General features: G+C 42.7%; 1 protein-coding gene across 2 annotated transcripts in view; it reads left to right on the top strand.

Annotated features, from left to right (window-relative positions):
- The first annotated feature begins 7,592 nt into the window (after positions 1 to 7,592).
- Positions 7,593 to 20,469, top strand: part of ca4a (carbonic anhydrase IV a) — a 33,256-nt gene continuing 20,379 nt past the window's right edge. For both annotated transcript variants that reach the window (XM_059973198.1, XM_059973199.1), the window contains exons 1-2: positions 7,593 to 7,817; positions 19,642 to 19,677. In XM_059973198.1, coding sequence (XP_059829181.1) covers positions 7,766 to 7,817; positions 19,642 to 19,677 — 88 coding nt within the window. In that variant the 5' untranslated portion in view covers positions 7,593 to 7,765. The remainder of the gene's footprint in view (positions 7,818 to 19,641; positions 19,678 to 20,469) is intronic.

Below are 20,469 nucleotides of genomic sequence, written 5' to 3'. Positions count from 1 at the left end.
GTTCACCAGATTGATTCCTGGGATGGCAGGACTTTCATATGAAGAAAGACTGGATCAACTAGGCTTATACTCACTGGAATTTAGAAGATTGAGGGGGGGTCTTATTGAAACGTATAAAATTCTAAAGGGATTGGACAGGCTAGATGCAGGAACATTGTTTCCGATGTTGGGGAAGTCCAGAACGAGGGGTCACAGTTTAAGGATAAAGGGGAAGCCTTTTAGGACTGAGATTAGGAAAAACTTCTTCACACAGAGTGGTGAATCTGTGGAATTCTCTGCCACAGGAAACAGTTGAGGCCGGTTCATTGGCTATATTTAAGAGGAAGTTAGATATGGCCCTTGCGGCTAAAGGGATCGGGGGTATGGAGGGAAAGCAGGTACAGGGTTCTGAGTTGGATGATCAGTCATGATCATACTGAATGGCGGTGCAGGCTCGAAGGGCCAAATGGCCTTCTCCTGCACCTATTTTCTATGTTTCTATGTAAGTACTGTTGGAAGCTGAATGATGGATGCTCTTTGGTCTGCAGAAGCTTATTGGTTCCCCAGCACCGCTGAGGAGTCCATAAGGAACTGCTGCCAATCGACACACCCCAGGCTGCAGGAGTACACGCTGAGGCCCAGTGCAATCAACACAAAGGCACTGTGGGGAAGGACCACAGTCTACACTCCTTCCACCTCTTCAGAATCAGGTTTATTATCACCGGCATGTGACATGAAATTTGTTAACTTAGCAGCAGCAGTTCAATGCAATACATAATCTAACAGAGAGAAAAAAAATAATAAATAAAATAAAGCATAATAATAAATAAATAAGTCAATTATGTATTTTGAATAGACTATTAAAAATTTGCAAAAACCGAAATACTGTATTTTAAAAAGTGAGGTAGTGTCCAAAGCTTCAAACTCCATTTAGGAATCGGATGGCAGAGGGGAAGAAGCTGTTCCTGAATCACTGAGTTTGTAACTTCAGCCTTCTATATCTCCTACATGATGGTAACAATGAGAAAAGGGCATGCCCTGGGTGCTGGAGGTCCTTAATAATGGACACTGACTGCCTTTCTGAGACACCGCTCCCTGAAGATGTCCTGGATACTTTGTAGGCTAGTGCCCAAGATGGAGCTGACTAGATTTACAACCTACTACAGCTTCTTTCGGTCCTGTGCAGTAGCCCCCCTTCCCTCCATACCAGACAGTGAAGGGGCTGAGTTGGCTGGGTCAGCCCCTCAAACAATGAGGTGGTGTACCACCCTGGAGGACCTCAAAAGTTGCAATGGTTTTAAAAAATAATAATTAACACGCAGTGATCATGAATATAATTGACCATGCACCGTTTATTGTTTTGTGTATATACTTTAATTATAAATAAAGTTTATTTTTGAAATAAAGAAGAATAAAGACATTTTACGTCTCCCAGTTGCAGCCTCCATGTGTGGCTCAGTTCACATTAGCAACACTCACATATGCAAGCTTCATCTACATCCTGCTTACTTCTTTACTTGGGCATTTAGCTCCCAGTGGAGCGTAGAGCATCATCGACTTCCCGTCTCCATCGTTCTCTGAGATCCATGGTGTAGTTGGAGTTCATCAATGTTTCTGTAACCCATTGCATCCACTGTACAGGGGATTGGCCTGTACAGTTTCACCAAAGCCCTGCTGGCCAGCCGTCCCCATTTCCACCTCTAATGATGGGGACATAGGGTTGGACTTTGAAAGGTTCCTACATACTCTAGAGTAAGCAGCACCAAATTTCTTGGCGTGCTCACTACTGATGATCTAACCTGCCCCCCCCCCACCCCCAACACCACCCCTTTAACCAAGAGAGCAGAGCACTGCCTCCATTTGTCGAGAGGGCTAAGGCAAGCGAGGTTCCCCATTCTTAACATGTTCCACAGGGGCACCATCGAGAGTGTCCAGATCAGCTGTGTCACCATTTGGTACGGGAATTGCAATGCAGGACCCTGCAACGCATCGTAAAGTCTGCTAAAAACATCATCGGTTTCTCTCTCTCTCTCTCCGCTTCCTCCCTCCATCAGGCAGAAGGTACGGCAGCACAAGGATCCAAACTGTCAGGCTGGGTAACAGCCTCTGCCCCCTCGTGAGTCCGTAACACATGGCTGCCAGCCAGCACACACGAATGGCCTGCCCTGCCGCCCCGACCTCCCCCCACCACCCATGCCGCCCTCTCCCCAACACACAGACAAAGTCTTATTCTGCACTGGCCACTCCTCATCGGTTATTGCTGCTTCACCCATTCGTACGACTGCTTGTTTCATTTCAACAGTGCCAGTATACAGTCTCACATCAACCTCCACCTCACACTTTAAGTCAACCTGTCAACCTTCGGGCCACGTCACTCAGGGACGAGCTAATATGTGCTGGGTCGTAACTTTGTCATACGTGCTGTGTGTATATGTACTGCGCTTTGCACCTTGGCCCCAGAGGAACGATGCTTTGATCTGAAATGCTGACTATATATTCATTTCTGTAGATTCAGCCAGATCTGCTGAGATTCTCCAGCATTTTGCGTGTGTTGCTGTGGACTTCCAGCATCTGCAGACTTCCTCGTTTCTGATGCTTGATTCAGCTGTTTTTCACCTGTATGGTTGAATGACAATAAACCTGAACTTTAACCTGAGATTTGGCTCTTTTCTTGAAGATGCTTACAGTAACAGTTTCCATGATATCCTCTGGCACACCCTCCTTTTCCCCTCTGTGCTTGCCGATTTGTACGTAAATGTCCTCGGCACCAAGAAGCCTGTCAACACACACACTGATGCTTTTACAGAGTCACCCATGGAAAGAGACCATTCAGTCCATCACATCCATACTATCCAGTGGGAATCCACCTGTATGAACTCCATCCTCCAGCACTTAGCCCACAGACTTCAAAACTAGACAATTCAAGTACCAGTTTGGGTATCTCTTACTTGCTCAGAACCATTTTGCTTCCACCTCTCCATGGCAATGCATTCCAGATACTCATTACTGTCTGGGTGAAAATGAGCACTCACAGATCGTCTCCAAAGCTTCAACCTCTTATCGTCAATGTCCTTTAGTTTTATTCACCTCTGATTGGTGGAAAAGATTACTGCACTCCACCCCGTCTATACGCCCTCATGATTTTATATACCTTAATCATGTTCCCTCATAATCCCCTCCACTCCAGGAAAACCTGATCCAGCCTCGCTTCATAACTAAATGTTCTATCCCAGGCAAAACCCTGGTGAACTTTCTCTCTAGTGTTATAAAAATTTTTCCTATCACGTATAGTATTGCATGCAGTACTCCAACTGACAAATATTTTACATAGATTGATCATAACCTTTCTGCTCATGTATTCAATGAACTTTTTAGAAAGATGCCATGGAACAATTGGTGCTTCAGTGAGAAGCCAATGCTTTCAAGAGAACTCAAGTGGTGAATAATGACCTATGTAAAGAGGAGATAACTTAAAGTTGATTGATTTTTCAGAATCAGAATCAGAATCAGGTTTAATATCTGGCATGTGCCATGAAATATGTTGTTTCACAGTGGCAGTACAGTGCAATACACACAGCTTCAGCCAATGATGTACCACTTGAGGATTCCGGAAGATGGCTAATGTAGATTGTAACATTGATTTATATCATGAGCCAGGTCCATGCAGAGGAAGTGTCTACCTGAGTATATCTTTATTGGAAATTCTACCTGAAATTCCATTTTCGGTGGCCAAACCAAATTATATAGTTCTTCGATCTGTGAAAGAATTGAGGCAGATCAATGACTTTTTCACATTTCTTGGTTTTGTATATTTTTTGGTAATATGATTTAATTGTTAGAAAACCCAACCCCAGCTCATCCACTTGTGTTGGATATAGGCTTTTCAATGTCTCTCATTTTCTAGTTTCAGATGTTTTATTTTGGAGTCCCTGGGTATAATGAGCATGAAAGATACCATAATGACAGAAGTGGAACCTCTTCCTAATCCAGAAATTATTGAAATAATTGGATTTTAGATTTTATTGTTTTACAATTTAATCTAATAGTGTTATCTTACTAACCATAACTACCATTATAAATTCCAGTTCTAGATAACATGATGTTGGTATGTACTAATATAACAGGAACACATGCATTCAAAGGTTCAAAGTATATTTATTATCAGGGTATGTATACAGTGAGCAACCCTGAGATTCATCTTCCTCACAGACAGGCACGAAACAAAGAAAACCATGGAACCCATCCAGAGAAAAACATCAAGCGAAACCCCACCCCCATGTGCAAAAAAAGAACAAACTGTGCAAACGGCAACAAGAAAGGAATGAAAACACAGAACATGAAACACAAAAACGAAAGAGCCCAGGCATATTCAGTTCTGCTGGGTGTTCACTATCTGCAGGCTGCCCCAATTCAAAATCCCCCCAAACAGCAATAAAAGAATGAGAGACCAGAAGCCAGAAATACATCATAATGTGAACTACAGAGTTCAGTCCACACACTGTCTCAATTAAACCTAGCCCAAGATCCAAAACCAGCACAGTCCTGCAGGAGAGAGAGACCATTCCAAGGAGTGTTCCTTCCTTTGGGAGCAGCAAACATGAGGGAGAGAGAGACTGTCACAACTAGACACCATCCTCCAGCAGCAACAATTGAGAGGCTGGCAGTAGGGTCTGAACAACCACTTGTCTACCACATCCACCTTAATAATTTCAATCTTCTTCGGGGCTTTAACCGGTGAGGAGTGGAGTCGATCATAGGCTTGGGCCCGTCTCCAGGCTTCTCGGCCTGCAGGCCACACACTTGGCTCAAAGCCTCAGAGAACACTCTCCAGTACAGCAAAGTGCCAGATTCATTCTTTTACCATTCTAATACATTGCATATAATAAATAGCAACTCCTGCTAATGCTAAGGAACTTAATGCAAACATTTGAACTCTTGTGAGATTGTAGCAGAAGAATTTAAACCAATGTTATCAGCTCCAGCATTTACATTGGAAACAAAATTGATAGGCCTAATTCTTGGAAGGCCAAGAATGAGTGGTGGTGGAGAGGATGTTTCCAGTAGTGGGAGAGTCTCGGCCAGAGGGCTCACCCTCAGAACACAAGGACATTCATTTAAAACAGAAGAGAAATTTCTTCAGCCAGAGGGCGGTGGATATGTGGAATTCTCAGACGGCTATGGAGGCCATTGGCCATATTTAAAGCCGAGATTTCATATTTAAAGATGAAATAGTGGCATACCTAGATAGCAGTGATAGGATTGGGCCGAGTCAGCATGGATTTACCAAGGGCAAATCATGCTTGACTAATCTATTGGAGTTTTTCGAGAATGTAACCAGGAAGTTAGACAAGGGAGATCCAGTGGATGTAGTGTACCTCGATTTTCAGAAGGCATTTGATAAGGTCCCACATAGGAGATTGGTGGGTAAAATCAAAGCTCAGTGCATCGGGGGGAAGACATTGACATGGATAGAGAACTGGTTGGCAGATAGAAAGCAAAGGGTAACGGTGAATGGGTGTTTCTTGGAATGGCAGGTGGTGACTAGTGGGGTGCCACAGGGTTCGGTATTGGGACTACAGCTGTTTACGATTTACATCAACAATTTAGATGAAGGCATTGAGAATAACATCAGCAAGTTTGCTGATGATACTAAGCTGGGTGGCAGTGTGACATGTGATGAGGATGTTAGGAGAATTCAGGGTGACTTGGATAGGCTGAGTAAGTGGGCAGATACTTGGCAGATGATGTTTAATGTGAATAAGTGTGAGGTTATCCACTTTGGGAGTAAGAACAGGAAGGCAGATTATTATCTGAATGGTGTAGAGTTAGGTAAGGGAGAAATACAAAGAGATCTAGGAGTCCTTGTTCATCAGTCACTGAAGGTGAATGAGCAAGTGCAGCAGGCAGTGAAGAAGGCTAATGGAATGTTGGCCTTTATTACAAAGGGAATTGAGTACAAGAGCAAGGAAATCCTTTTGCATTTGTACAGGGCCCTGGTGAGACCAGACCTGGAGTATTGTGTACAGTTTTGGTCTCCAGGGTTAATGAAGGACATCCTGGCTATAGAGGAAGTGCAGCCTAGATTCACGAGGTTAATTCCTGGGGTGTCCAGACTGTCATACGCAGAGAGGTTAGAGAGACTGGGCTTGTACACGCTGGAATTAAGGAGATTGAGAGGGGATCTGATTGCAACATATAAGATTATTAAGGGATTGGACAAGATAGACAATAGATAATAGCTGCAGAAGTAGACCATTCAGCTCTTCAAGCCTGCACCGCCATTTTGAGATCATGGCTGATCATGAATTGGCCTCCACTGCCTTCCGATGCAGTGAAGCAGATAGAGGCAGGAAATATGTTCCAGCTGCTGGGAGAGTCCAGTACCAGAGGGCATGGTTTGAGAATAAGGGGTAGGTCATTTAGGACAGAGTTAAGGAAAAACTTCTTCTCCCAGACAGTTGTGGGGGTCTGGAATGCACTGCCTCCGAAGGCAGTGGAGGCCAATTCTCTGGATGCTTTCAAGAAGGAACTAGATAGGTATCTTATGGATATGGGGACAAGGCAGGATCCGGGTATTGATAGTAGATGATCAGCCATGATCTCAGAATGGTGGTGCAGGCTCGAAGGGCCGAATGGTCTACTCCTGCACCTATTGTCTATTGATTGACAGGCTCTTGTTTAGCAAGGGCGTCGAAGGTTACAGAGAGAAGGCAGGAGAATGGGGTTGAGAGGGATAATAAATCTGCCATGATGGAATGGAGGAGCAGACGGTGGGCCGAATGACTTAATTCTGCGTCTATGTCTTATGGTCTTGGAGTTGACAATATTCTCCACTCTGTAAGACAGTGGATCGGAAATCTCCGCTTGGAAAAGCATCGTACACTCATACACGCTGATTTTAAACAGATATTTTAGGGTTGCTGACAATTTCTACGGTTCTCCCTGAATCTCTTCACACTCTCCATTTGTCCCCAGTTAACTCTCGAGGCGCCAATGAAAAACTCGAGGTATTGGTTTTATTTACACTTTATAATTAATACATAAAGCAGGTTCCAGGTTCCAATAATATATCAGGAGATTACTCGATTGTCTGGAGAATTGAGAATTCTAAACCACGATCTACAGATCTGCAGCAGAATTTTGATCACCGCGATATAGAAGTCATGAACTCAAGTCCCGACCTTGTCGGTCTGCAAATGTGATACTGTATCTCTTTCCCGTTGTAATGATTACAATTTTTAGCTAACATTTATTGGTTTGTTCTTGCATGGGGTATGACTCACAAATACCACAAATTTGACGGTCATTTTATTTAAAGACGTTTTTTGATAAGTTGATATAGGGCAAATTCCCAGCAGGGAAGCTGCAATGAATTGGCTTAGACAAATAGGAGCTCGGCTTTGACGCGTAATTCACAGAGACTTTGAAAGATGATCCGCCTAATTTGAGTTTTTGATCGGCCTTAATGCTGCTTACCTGAGGAGTGGAACTGCAATCAAATGCGGAGGCATCACTCACTCACCCTCTACCCCGATCTACCCCCACAACCCCCCACCCCGGAACTAACTGACAAAGAACTCCCACAGTGCCCAATGTGCCCAAGTAGAGTCTGAAGGAATTCGCGGAGAGGAGGATCGAGGAGGGGGAGGAGGAGGGGAAGAAGGAGGAGTTCATCCTCCTAAATCAGGTCGCACTGCCCCGGGAGAGATAAAAACCCCAGCACCCCGCCACCGGGAGGTGGTACAACGAGGTTCTCCTGACAGTTTTGGAACCAGAGAGGAGAGAAATGCATTCCCTCGTTTTCTTCCTTTCGTTGCTTCCGCTGACCTCGAGAGCAGGTAAGACTTTAATTACAGCGATGTTTGAATTGCTGGGATGCGACGCGGTTTCCCCAACTTCCCTCATTTCATGTGAGCGCGCAGTGAGACCGAGACGCCTCGACTTGCTGCTGGTAGTTTCTGGCGCTGATCGGGGCTGTAGCCGTTTCCCACCGAGCCCGAAAGCTCTGCAGGGCTTCGAGTAACGGCGCAGCACAAGGGGCTGATCGCCAGCTGAGTACCTCGCAGCAAACGTGCCCAGCGCCGACACCGTGTCGGTGCATCCCCTTGTCCCGCTCCATTCTGCTGACTGCCCGCACTCCGAGTTGTGTCAGGGAGTTCATTGTTCCGATGCGAGGATGAGCAGAACAGGCAGCTGGAAGATCCGAAGGACTTGTGGACGAAACGGCATTGCACCCTCTTAGTTCTTCAGTAAGTCTAAGCTGCGAGGTACGTCCAGTTTCGGTGCTATTTGGTGCTGTTCCCGGCGACTGTTAACTGCTGGTTGTAGGTCAGCTGCGCGTCACTGACGTGTTCATTTGAGACAAAGGACATTTGCTCAGAGCAACACACTTCGTGCGTGTTGCTTTAGATTTCCAGCATCTGCAGATTTTATCGTGTTCGTGATATTTCCTCAGAACACAGTTTACGCTGTAAAATGCCGGCGACAAAGGGCAGAAGTCAAACACTCCAGTGAGATTCTTGCTCATTAGTAGGTTCTTAAGAAAATGCCAACACTACAGCCAGGTCCCTCAAACCTGATTCTCCCCCCACCATTCATTTTGATCATTGCTGACCTATGCTGACCTCAACTTCTCTTCTGCATCAGTTCCCCTTAGCCTTCAATTTCTCAATCTTTTAAATATTCATCTGCCTCCACCATAAAATGTATCAAATGGTACTGTCCCATCACACAGGGCAAACAATTCCAGAGATTCACTACCCGTTGAGAAGAAAAGCTTTTTTTTGTCAATTTTTCTCTTTATTAGTGATCAATCACTAGTGAAGGCACTAACATCTCTATTGTGTGAGGCTTTCTTAGATCTTATCTTAGGATCTTGCGTGCTTGAAAAAGGTCAGCTGGCATTCCTCTAAACTCTAGGGTGTATAGGCGGGACAGTGATTTCATCCCAAGAGTTAGCTTCCCAAATCCTCTTCAGTGTTATTTTACCCATTTTTGGGTAACCCAACCAAATCTATGCCCAGCATTTCTGGTGTGGCCTCACCAACACCTGTACAACCGTAATAAAATTTAACCTGAAGCATCTACAGTTTATTCCCCTCTGTAGATGCTGTCTGACTTGCCAAGTTCCTCCAATATATTTTATGTGCATTGCTCAAGATTTCCAGCATTTGCGGGATTCCTTGTGATCCCTATTCTTAAGTTTCATTCCCTTTGTTGTACGTGACAACATATTGTTTACCTTTGTAACTACTCATTGGATTTGCCTGCTAACTTTGTGTGGTTCACTGGATTTCACAGACCCCTCTGAACTTCACTTGGTTTGAGTCTCTTTTTCCATTTAGATAATCTGCCTCGTGACTCCTGTTACCACATTCTTCCCTGCATTAAGCTCCACTTGCTGACTTCTCACCCAGGCACTCAATCTCTGCCTCCTTGCAGAATCCATTATCATGATATACCCTTCCAAATTTTATTTCTATCATTGGAAACCTTGCCCTTCTCCAGGTCAAAAATGTAAACAGGAGACAACTCAGGGCCAAGAAATGATCCCTGGGTACTCCATCAGTTACACCCTGGTACTCACTGGTTATATCCCTCCAGCCTGAAAAAGATTTACTTATTCCAATTCCTTATCTTCTATGTCACAGCCAGTTTTCAATCTATTTGAACACTCTTCCTCCAATACCTTAATTTCTTAATACCTTGTCTCTTATGTAGACAATAGACCGTAGGTGCAGGAGTAGGCCATTTGGCCCTTCTAGCCAGCACCACCATTCACTGTGATCATGGCTGATCATACACAATCAGTACCCCGTTCCTGCCCTCTCCCCATATCCCTTGACCCCACTATCTATATCTAACTCTCTCTTGAATGCATCCAGAGACTTGGCCTCTACTGCCTTCTGGGGCAGAGCATTCCACATATCCACCACTCTCTGGATGAAAAAGTTTTTCCGCATCTCTGTTCTAAATGGCCTACCCCTTATGCTTAAACTGTGGCCTCTAGTTCTGGAGTCACCCATCAGTGGGAACATGCTTCCTGCCTCCAGTGTGTCCAATCCCTTAATAATCTTATATGATTCAATCAGATCCCCTCTTATCCTTCTAAATTCCAGTGTATACAAGCCCAGTCACTCCAATCTTTCAACATATGACAGTTCCGCCATTCCTGGAATTAACCTTGTGAACCTACGCTGCACTCCCTCAATAGCAAGAACGTCCTTCCTCAAATTTGGAGACCAAAACTGCACACAATATTCCAGGTGGGGTCTCACCAAGGCCCTGTACAGCCGCAGAAGGACCTCTTTACTCCTATACTCAATTCCTCTTGTTATAAAGGCCAGCATGCCATTAGCTTTCTTCACTGCCTGCTGTACCTGCATGCTTGCTTTCATTGACTGATGTACAAGAACACCTAGATCTCGTTGTACTTCCCCTTTTCCTAACTTGACTCCATTTAGATAGTAATCTGCCTTCCTGTTCTTGCCACCAAAGTGGGTAACCTCACATTTATCCACATTAAACTGCATCTGCCATACATTTGCCCACTCACCCAACCTGTCCAAGTCACCCTGCATTCTCATAACATCCTCCTGATATTTCACACTGCCACTCAGCCTTGTGTCATTGGCAAATTTGCTAATGTTACTTTTAATCCCTTCATCTAAATCATTAATGTATATTGTAAACAGCTGCGGTCCCAGCACCGAACCTTGTGGTACCCCACTGGTCTGAAAGGGACCCGTTAATCGCTACTCTTTGTCTCCTGTCAGCCAGCCAATTTTCAATCCATGTCAGTACTCTGCCCCCAATACCATGTGCCCTAATTTTGCCCACTAATCTCCTATGTGGGACTTTATCAAAAGCTTTCTGGAAGTCCAGGTACACTACATCCACTGGCTCTCCTTTGTCCATTTTCATAGTCACATCCTCAAAAAACTCCAGAAGATTAGTCAAGCATGATTTTCCCTTCATAAATCCATGCTGACTTGGACTGATCCTTCTACTGCTATCCAAATGTGTCGTAATCTCCTCTTTTATAATTGACTCCAGCATCTTTCCCACCACTGACGTCAGGCTAACCGGTCTGTAATTCCCTGTTTTCTCTCTCCCTCCTTTCTTGAAAAGTGGGACAACACTAGCCACCCTCCAATCAACAGGCGGGCTGATTTGGCACCTTGTCAAATGCCTTTTGGAAATCTAAATACTTTCCATTACATCTATAGGTTCTTCCAAATCTCCTGGTCACATCTTCAAAGAATTTAAGTTTTCAGATATTATTTACCTTACATAAACCATGTTGATAAGATTTGCTTACTGTTTATTCAGCTTCCCTCAGTGATTAGTTATTTCCAAGTGATTATTGACTTGAGAATCTTGCCAAAAATAAATGCCAAACTATTTCCCTTCCTGCTGTCTCCATCCCTTTTTGAATAAGGGGTACCATTAGCTGTTTACCAACTGTCAGAACTCTCCCACAATTTAGCAAGTTTGAACATTTTCAGCCAATAAGTCCACTATCTTCTTAAAATTTGTGGCTGGAAGGCATCAAGTCCCAGCAATTTGTCCACCTTTAGCATTGTCAGTTGTTCTAATAATTTATCCATCGTGTTTGGGATTTTTCTAAGTTATTTAAAATTAGCCAATCGGTTAATATAGGATGTTTGCAGTGTTTGTCATGGTGATGTCTGTTGCAAAAGGTTGATTTATCATATCTCCAGTTTGTTCTTTCTTGCTATTGATTCACCAGTCTCCTTCTCTAGAGGTCCCATACACACCCTAGCCAACTTCTCCAATTTATAGTATGTACCCATGGAAACTTGTAGTGTTTGCTTTGACATTGGACTTTTTATGCCCTACATGGTCAATTTAACATGATCCTTGACGTTCATTGTTAAATGCAGACTGCACCTCTTTCTCATGGAATTTCTCTTTCGAAATTGGATAGATTCCATTTGAACGTTAGGGACAGCTGTATGAATATCTGTTACTGATAGTCAACTGACTGGTCTCCTCGTTCATTTTCTCAGTCCCCTATAGACAACTCCATCATTATAACTGACTTTGAAGATAATAGTTTTCCCTCAAAATGTACCTGGAATTCCACAATATTGTGGTTATTCATCCTGTTGACTATTAATCCTTCATTACAGTATCCAGATCTAAGGCAAAACCATCTATGGGTAGGTTCAGTAACATACTGTTCTAAAGAAACAATTCCTGACACACCTCACAAATTCTTCTGTCATGATACTCTTGCCATTTGGTTTGTCTAATCAATATGTAATTTTAAATCTTGTCAGGTAAATGCAGTTGCCCTCAAGCATGGCCTGAATATTTCTTCTTTATGTTCCACCCTATTGAGAAATCTCATCCTGGAGACCTATAGAGCACCCCCACCTGTGTCTTCTTGCCCCTGCTACTCATGATTTCAATTAAAAACTAATTTTACATTACTGTTCACTCCCTCTATATCATAGCTCATCATCATTCTGATATCTTTGATTACATTGCTCTACTTGTTCTCCCTTTGAACAATTCTTTTGGAATATTGTATAACCTGAAATACTGAACACCCGGTCCCAGCCACTTTACAACCTCAACTCCATTCCAGACATTAGGTCACATTCATATGTCAACTCATCTGTCTATTGTAAATGCTATATGCATTTAAGTAAGAACTGTCAAGCATTGACTTTTTACATTTGTTACTAACTCTACATTTCTCTCTGCTCTACAGTTTTCTTTATATTTTTTGCCCCAGGAAATCAAACTTGGTTTGTGCATTTCACCTTCACAATCTTCTGTCATCATTCTGATGTTTCTTCTTGATTTATTCAATTTCAGCTTCTTACAGCCCTTTCTTCTCTTAGTCAGTTCAGAGCCCTGTAGCCCCATGCACAGTCCTGTTTATCTGATTTACCAGATCACTGGTCCTAGCAAAATTCAGCTTAGCCCTTCCCAGTAGAATAGTTCTCTCTTTCCTCTGTACTGATGTCAGTGTCCCATGAATCAATACCTTTTATATCCCACCATGCGTTACGCCTCATATCTACCTCATTAATCATATTTACCTTCTACTAATCTGCATGTGACAGGTAATAATCCAGGATAATTACCCTTATGGTTCCAATTTTTCACTTTTACCTGAAGCTCCACATAATTGCTCAGCAAAACCTCTTTCCTACCCATGCCTATGTTGTCAGTTCCTCCAAGGACCACTATAACTGGAACCTCCCCCTCCCCCTGGTTCTTCTCCAACCTATAAGATATGTTTTAACCCTAGCACCAGACAGTCAATATGGCCTGAAGGTCTCTGTGGCTCTGTGGCAGAGAACTATTCCCCTAACTATGCCAATCTCTACCACTACTTATCTCTCCTTTCTCCCCCACTTGAATTATTGTGATGCCACATACAGTTTACAAGGAACAAGAACTTTGTCCATGGTGGCCATGGGGAAGGGGTGAAGCTGCTCTGGAATTGTCCTCTGGATTACTCAATCTGCCTCTTCTGGCATCAGCCCATCCTGTCCTGACCACTTACCAATATATATCTGAGGATATAACTGCCTCCTGGACTACCGTGTTCAGGAAATTCTTCCTGATGTGTTGAAGTGTCTACCCCAAGATGAAGCTCCTCAAACAACCACCATTTGTTGCAGATACAGAGCACTGTTTAGCAGGATGGGGTCCATCTGTTCCAATATGTTGCAATGAAAGCACATTGGCTATCTATTCTAATCTATTAGATTTCCACTACTTTAAATGTGCAAAATTTGCACACATTGACGTGTCCCAATTGGGACACTTCACCAATCAGAGCAGAAGTAAGATAAAAGAAAAATACTGTCCACTTGTGACTTCACATACATCATGATAAGACCCTGAGCAAGTTATTGTGACTTTTTAAAACCTATTTGGAATACCAGTGGAGAATCTTCTGTACTCCTAATTAACAGTCAGATAATCTTAGTTCTGCTTGTGCCGCCGAGTATCTGTGAAATGCTGGGGTCGCATAGAGCCAGAATAGTGCACCTCATTCTCCCTCTCTCTTTTGAAAAATGTGTGATCTTCACAGTGTCATTTATCTGAAGATACTTTTGACATGTAATAACTAAATGAAACTCGCTAGTGGGATTAAATGTATTGTTTACTAAAATATTAGTCTATAAAATATTATTGCTTAGACAAAATAAGACGGTATACAAATGTAAGTTCTAAGCACAGTTGGGTCTCAATATTATAAAATAAATATCGGAAGCCCTGAAAAGATGTGCCTGATCTTAAAATGGTTAGAGTACACTTATCAAAAAAGACTGAGGAGACTTGAGTATTATTTCTTTAAAAAAAACGGAAGAGGAAAACTTTGACTGACCAGTTTTCGTTCATCGGAGAGGGATGAGAATCTACACCGGTGCAGTTTACCAAGTGTCTAGACGAAGCTAAACAAATGCTTATTTGATGATGTTGTTCTCCGCGGCTCCTGGCACATCTGGCGGTAACCTTGCCCTTTCTTTAGCTTTTGCCTGTGTTTTTTTTAACGAGGTCGAGTTGGTAGCTCGACGCTCAACCCGACACGGACGGAAAGCATGCCGGATTCGAAGCCGGGATCACCCGCCTCGAAGCCCCGTGCGGCTGCCGCTACGTCACCCGCCGGCTTTATTTGATGAAAGTACAAGGCTAATTAGATTGAAGGACTGAGATAAGGTGTATAGAGAGAATGGAAAAGTGTGTAGCGCGTGTATACGTTACTGGACCTGTTGGTTAGAAACCCCTCTCCATTGTAAGTTCTATGTAATTCCGTTAGTTTTATTTAGGTTTAGGAACACACAATTCTATTGATGAATTTGCTTCATCTTCAGGCGATTGTTTTACGTTGAAATTTTGAACTGGCTTTACAGATTGATTGGAGCTCTTTATTTTCCGAACTATTTACATACTGTAGCGACATTTGTTCATGCTCCAGAGATGCTCAACACTGACCCCCTTCTCTCACCTGTCCAAATGCATTTAAAATCTTGCAAGTCACTACGACTTTTTACAGTTGACATTTAATACCATAAGCCGGCCAAAACAAACAAAATTTTTCTTACATGTCACTTCATTTTTTTTAACAACGTCTTTGCATGTTCTTGCAGGCTACGTGGACGGTAGGTATGAGTTTTACTTTACACTGATAAATGTATAGTGCAGCGTTGAAGGCAGACAGCCTTGCCCTCGGACTCCGAGACGCACGGGGGATCTGTAGGTATAAAGAACGTCTTGTATTTTTAAACTGGCTTCATGACTTTTGGGTATCTGGTGACTGTTTAAAGCTAAAGATAATCTTTTTAAATGACTGCGGGAAAGGAGAGGAAATAAAAGTAGGAAAACGAGAAAGAAAAGGCCAGTCTAATAAATTCAAGGCAACAACCAGGACAGTGTGACTTTCTAAAGTGGCTATATAGCAACAATCTAAATAGACACTTCCGTAGATACAACTACACACATTGGTAGAAAAATCTCCCTTTGAAATATTTTGTTGCTGCTGCGTTTGAAGTACTTGATTGATTATAATGCCAAATAGGAGATGCAAGAGGCTGCAGAACTTGTAATCTGAAGCAACACCAAAGGAGTTGAGGGGACTGGCAGATCGGTTGGCAAATAGGAGGTGGAGACCCTTCACGTGGTTGGGAAAGCGATGAGCTGAGCTAACCAGCGGTAAAAGCTGCGGCTGCTGATGGTGGAGTGAGGGTGACCAAACACTTTCTTTTCCATCCAGTAGCTATAAATAACAAAAACTACTTTTGGTGTTTTAATCCAGACACAAATTGTCAAGAATTCCGCTTTGTTCAGAATACCACTCGGATATGACATAGAACAACGTAGCAGATTTTGTTTTTGCCATATGGTTTACAAAAGCTTTCTGGCATCTTGGCTACAACAACGAGAGGCTAAATAACCGATAATGGCAAGAAAACATAGTTAACACGTGGGTCTCGGCCAGAAACGTCGACTATTTACTCTTTTCCATAGATGCTGCCCGGCCTGCTGAGTTCCTCCAGCATTTTGTGGTTGTTGCTTTGGATTTCCAGCATCTGCAGATTTTCACTTGTTTGTTGTTTTTATGTGGATATGATTTGCATTTTAGAACAAGGGCGGGAACAGTTTTAGCTACTTTCTTAGTTTTGAATAAGAACGTAATCTCTACACAATCAAAAAATTAAAAAAAATATATGAAATAACATGGAAAATGTTAACAATTGTCAGCAGATCGAGATCTTTCTTCTGAGAAGTGTCTCAGTTACAGAGACCCAGACTGCAACAGCGAATTTTCATTCTGAGTTGGTTTGCAGATTTGAGTCAGATAAGAACGCTACTACAATACATAGAACATCAGGAGAATAACTAATCAGCCACTTTTATAGATCACTGCTGGACTTTTATGGAACTGAACGTCTCCAAGCTCTTAATAAAGGGTCTTGGCCCGAAACTTTGATTGTTAATTGCTTTCCATAAATGCTGCTTGACATGTAGATGTCCTCCAGCATTTTGTGTGCGTTGCTCAAGGTTTGCTGCATCTGCAGAATTTCTTCTGTCCAGATATGTTTTCATTCTTTTTAATAATTACTCTTCCTCTGCATTTCCTGCAGTGGCATTTTATCTACTGATGACTATTGCTGATCTTAATTCTTCATCATCATATCTCTGTTGGTGATAAAATCGGCATTAGGATCCCCAATCCTGCTTTAGTCAAACTCTTTGGGAGGAGTCTTAGCCACCAAAAAGTGCGGAGGGGAACAGTGGGAATATAAATAATAAACACGCTGTACGACATTGAAGAGAAACCCTGAGACACAATTCTACACAGAACCTCGTTTCAGATAATCTGCGCCTATGATTGGCTCATTACAACAGAAGTAATAGTCCATCCGACAGTGGTCATTTTTACGTAGCCCAGATCGAAATAAATCTCCCGGAGCCTATCATTTAATATTTATTCTTTTTTAACTTAGGAAGTCATTAAAATATTACAGTTAATCTTGAACTGCGGTGTAAATGACGCGTACATCTTGCTTACAGGTGAATAGACCACTGAACGCATTGACCCATGGAACTAACAAAGGAGCTTACCGAACAGCAAAGAACATTCTAAGATAAAGGAAATGCAATAGATTAGCCGATTTTATGCAGGTCCTGCATGCAAGTTTCAAAGCAGGAAAACCAGTTATCGGAGTGGGGTGGTGCAAGGACTTGATATTATTTCGGTGGTTGTACCCGAAACCTTAAATAGCGAAATCCAGAAGCTGAGATCACTGGCACCTTGTTCTTCCACTGGCGACGCTGTTGCAGCCTTCCCCAGTGGGAGTCCCAGAAACACTGGGTGACAACGTGACAACTACTGGCGCGCTCTCACCGCTGTGAACATTACTGATAATGCACTTATTTTAGGAAGAGTTGGGGGGGGGGAGGTGGGAAGAAAAAGATTAGGAATAGATCCGGATGTTCTCGGAATGATCATTTCTATGTTCAACATTCTGGCCGCCACGAAAGATTTGAAGATTAGTTTTATTTGTAAAATGTGCGCCGAAACATGCAATTGAAAATGCACCGTTTACGATAAGTCAATTCAGCGGGAATTGTGTTGGGCAGCCCGCAAGTGTCGCCACACTTCCGGCGCCACGTAACATGCCCACTAACCCTAGCCCGTCTTTGGAAACCCACGGGCTCTCGGGAGAATGTACTCACTCCGTACAGGTAGCGGAGAGAATGGACTCCCCATGGGGTGGGGTCGAGCTAGCCGCTGCGCTACGCTGCCGAACTCAGTTGTGCATTAAGGTTTCAGGCAGGGAAATTTTCACTTCTACGTCAACCGTGGTTTCCGTATCCATCGCGAATTAAATAGAAAAGATAAGAGGAGGTAAACTGCTTTCTTGATTTCAATTAATATTTTACCCATGATATGTAAGTTAACAATGTTTTGAAATAAATGTATTTGAAAATGATATTTTCACATTCCATAAATCTGTATCAAGTGCCCGCTACGAGGCAAAATAAAAGATGTGGGCAGATGGGATTAAGGAGGTTTGGTCGGCATGGGTGTGGTATCTGATTGACCCGTGTCTCTGCTGCGGGGTTCTGTGACTGTAGGTGTCTAGGGGGTACGGCGATGACCTGTGTAGTGTGGTGTGAGATTCCCGCTCGCCGAGCGTGAAACACGCAGCAGGTCAATCCGACTGTTCAGCAAAATATTACTCATCATTTCTGGGTTTTTTTCCCCAATTCTTTTTGCGTTTAATTTTATTCACGTGTTCCGATCATTATTTCATTCCTCTCAGAATGCTTGAATCTATTTAATGATTTCAAGTAAAAGCGTTTTGTTGCATTCGGCAACTCGCTCTGAAGGGGACATTGCATTGCTGCAAGGCCTGGGCACTTTTTTTTAGGTCAGCGTTAAAATCTCGACGATAGGTACATTCTCTTTGTCATTGACGGGAAAGACCGGCCCAATAAATGTTTCTGTGGATCTTTGCGGAAAGCTGCTGGGTGTCACAGGATGAGAGCAATATTTAGCTTCCAATATATCTTGTGCCACTAGGGCGATTTCAATTGACCAAATGTGTATAATTACAGTTACTTAGTAACGGTGAGGTGTAATCTTGTGTTTTTCATACTTAAAACACCACATTATTTGCGAGTTAATTTTTTAGGAAAGAAAACTGATACACAAAGAAATTAAAGTTTATAGAAGCCTGTTGTCAATATTGTCAGATGTTAAGACCACACAGTGGACTATTAAGTTCTGGAATGGGTACTTAATAAAAAGAACAACGGTCAGCAGATAGAATATGGCATTTTATTATCATTAAACAGATTGAATATACAGGGCCTGTTCCCTTCAGAGAAGGGAATTCAGAAATGTGGCCTAACAGATATTTTACAATTAGAGAATGGTTTCAAGGCATGGATAGAGACACTGCTTTCTGCCTGTGCAGGTCCAAATCTTAGGTGCAAACTTTTTATTCCCCCACCAGTCCCATTAGCCTATCTCTTCCCCTCCCCCACCCTCCCTGACCTGACCACCACCCATACATTCCTCTCGTCAATACCCTTCTCATCTCCTCTCCTCAGTTCCATGGTCCATTGTCCTGTCCTATCAGATTGCATCTTCTTCAACTCTTAGTCACTTCCACTTATCAGCTCCTAGCTTCTTGCATCACTCTCACTTAGCCTTCCCACTCCCACATCACTTCTAAGTTATGAAAGAATGCATTTGAAATTTATATCCTATTTATTTAGTAGCAGTGCCAAATCAATACTGGCTATTGTTGCTTACACAGTTCAGAAAGAAAGAGGGTAAACACATTTAATTCATTGATCACTGAGTGAAATTGGGGACATAAATGCAAATGATTAAGGGGATCAATTTATGTGATATTTCTTGTTAAGGCAGAATACACAAGAACAATTCCAGTAATAGTTTTTGTTAATCTCTAGAGGATAAACAAACAAACCCCAGTACTTTAATTTAGTTAATATTCAAGATTTATTTGAAAACCATTGTAAATTTGGTGGGATTCCCATTGTAACTCTTGGACAATGGGTGGGGACGCCAAGGTAGGGATGGTGTCAAATAAAATGCAAAAAGTCATAAGCTAATTGTTTTTTTTCCCCATGTAGGTCATTGGTGCTATGACTCCCAAGACGTGCATTGTGGTAAGGAGCTAAAGTCATATTATTCCTTAGAATGCAAAGTTGGAATGTCATATTGAGCATTTTCTGTTATAGAAACATAGAAAACAATACAGGCCCTTCAGCCCACAAAGCTGCGTCGAACATGAACCTTAGAACTACCTAGGTTTTATCTATAGACTATTTTCCTAAGCTCCATGTAGCCATCCAGGAGTCTCTTAAAAGATCCTTATCATTTCCACCTCCACCACCACCGCTGGCAGCCTATTCCACGCACTCACCACTCTCTGCATAAAAAACTTACCCCTGACATCTCCTCTGAACCTACTTCCAAGTACCTTAAACCTGTTCCTCTTGTGGCAGCCATTTCAGCCCTTGGAAAAAGCCTCTGACTATTCAATATATCAGTTATACTTACCAATATATCAGTAAATTCTATATACTTAATCATTGCTGACGTAATGAAGCCCTCCATCTCTGGCAGTGTTCATCCCATCAGTAGCTCCTTCTCAGCTGTCACTACTGTCAGTCATGAAAGGCCCATGTGGAGACTCAGGAATACCATCGCACTCAGATGTAGAAAGATTTTCCATTGCTGATTCTATACAGTTTTGTTTTACTAGTCAGATTTGTTAATCCCTGAGCTGAACTCCCTAACCTGGAAGACAGGTGGGCCACTTAGTCTGGCCTCTTACCCTTTGACCAGTTTGGCATGGGAGACCCTACCAAGTGCCAAAGAATAAAGCCCTGACTCCAGCCAACAAAACTCTCTGGGTCATTGAGGCACGCATGTGTCCAAACCACGACAAGGTTATG

The sequence above is a fragment of the Hypanus sabinus genome, chromosome 6, assembly GCF_030144855.1.
Source record: "Hypanus sabinus isolate sHypSab1 chromosome 6, sHypSab1.hap1, whole genome shotgun sequence".
Lineage (NCBI taxonomy): Eukaryota > Metazoa > Chordata > Chondrichthyes > Myliobatiformes > Dasyatidae > Hypanus > Hypanus sabinus.
Note: the sequence above shows the minus strand (reverse complement) of the source record. Positions and strands in the feature narration are given on the sequence as shown.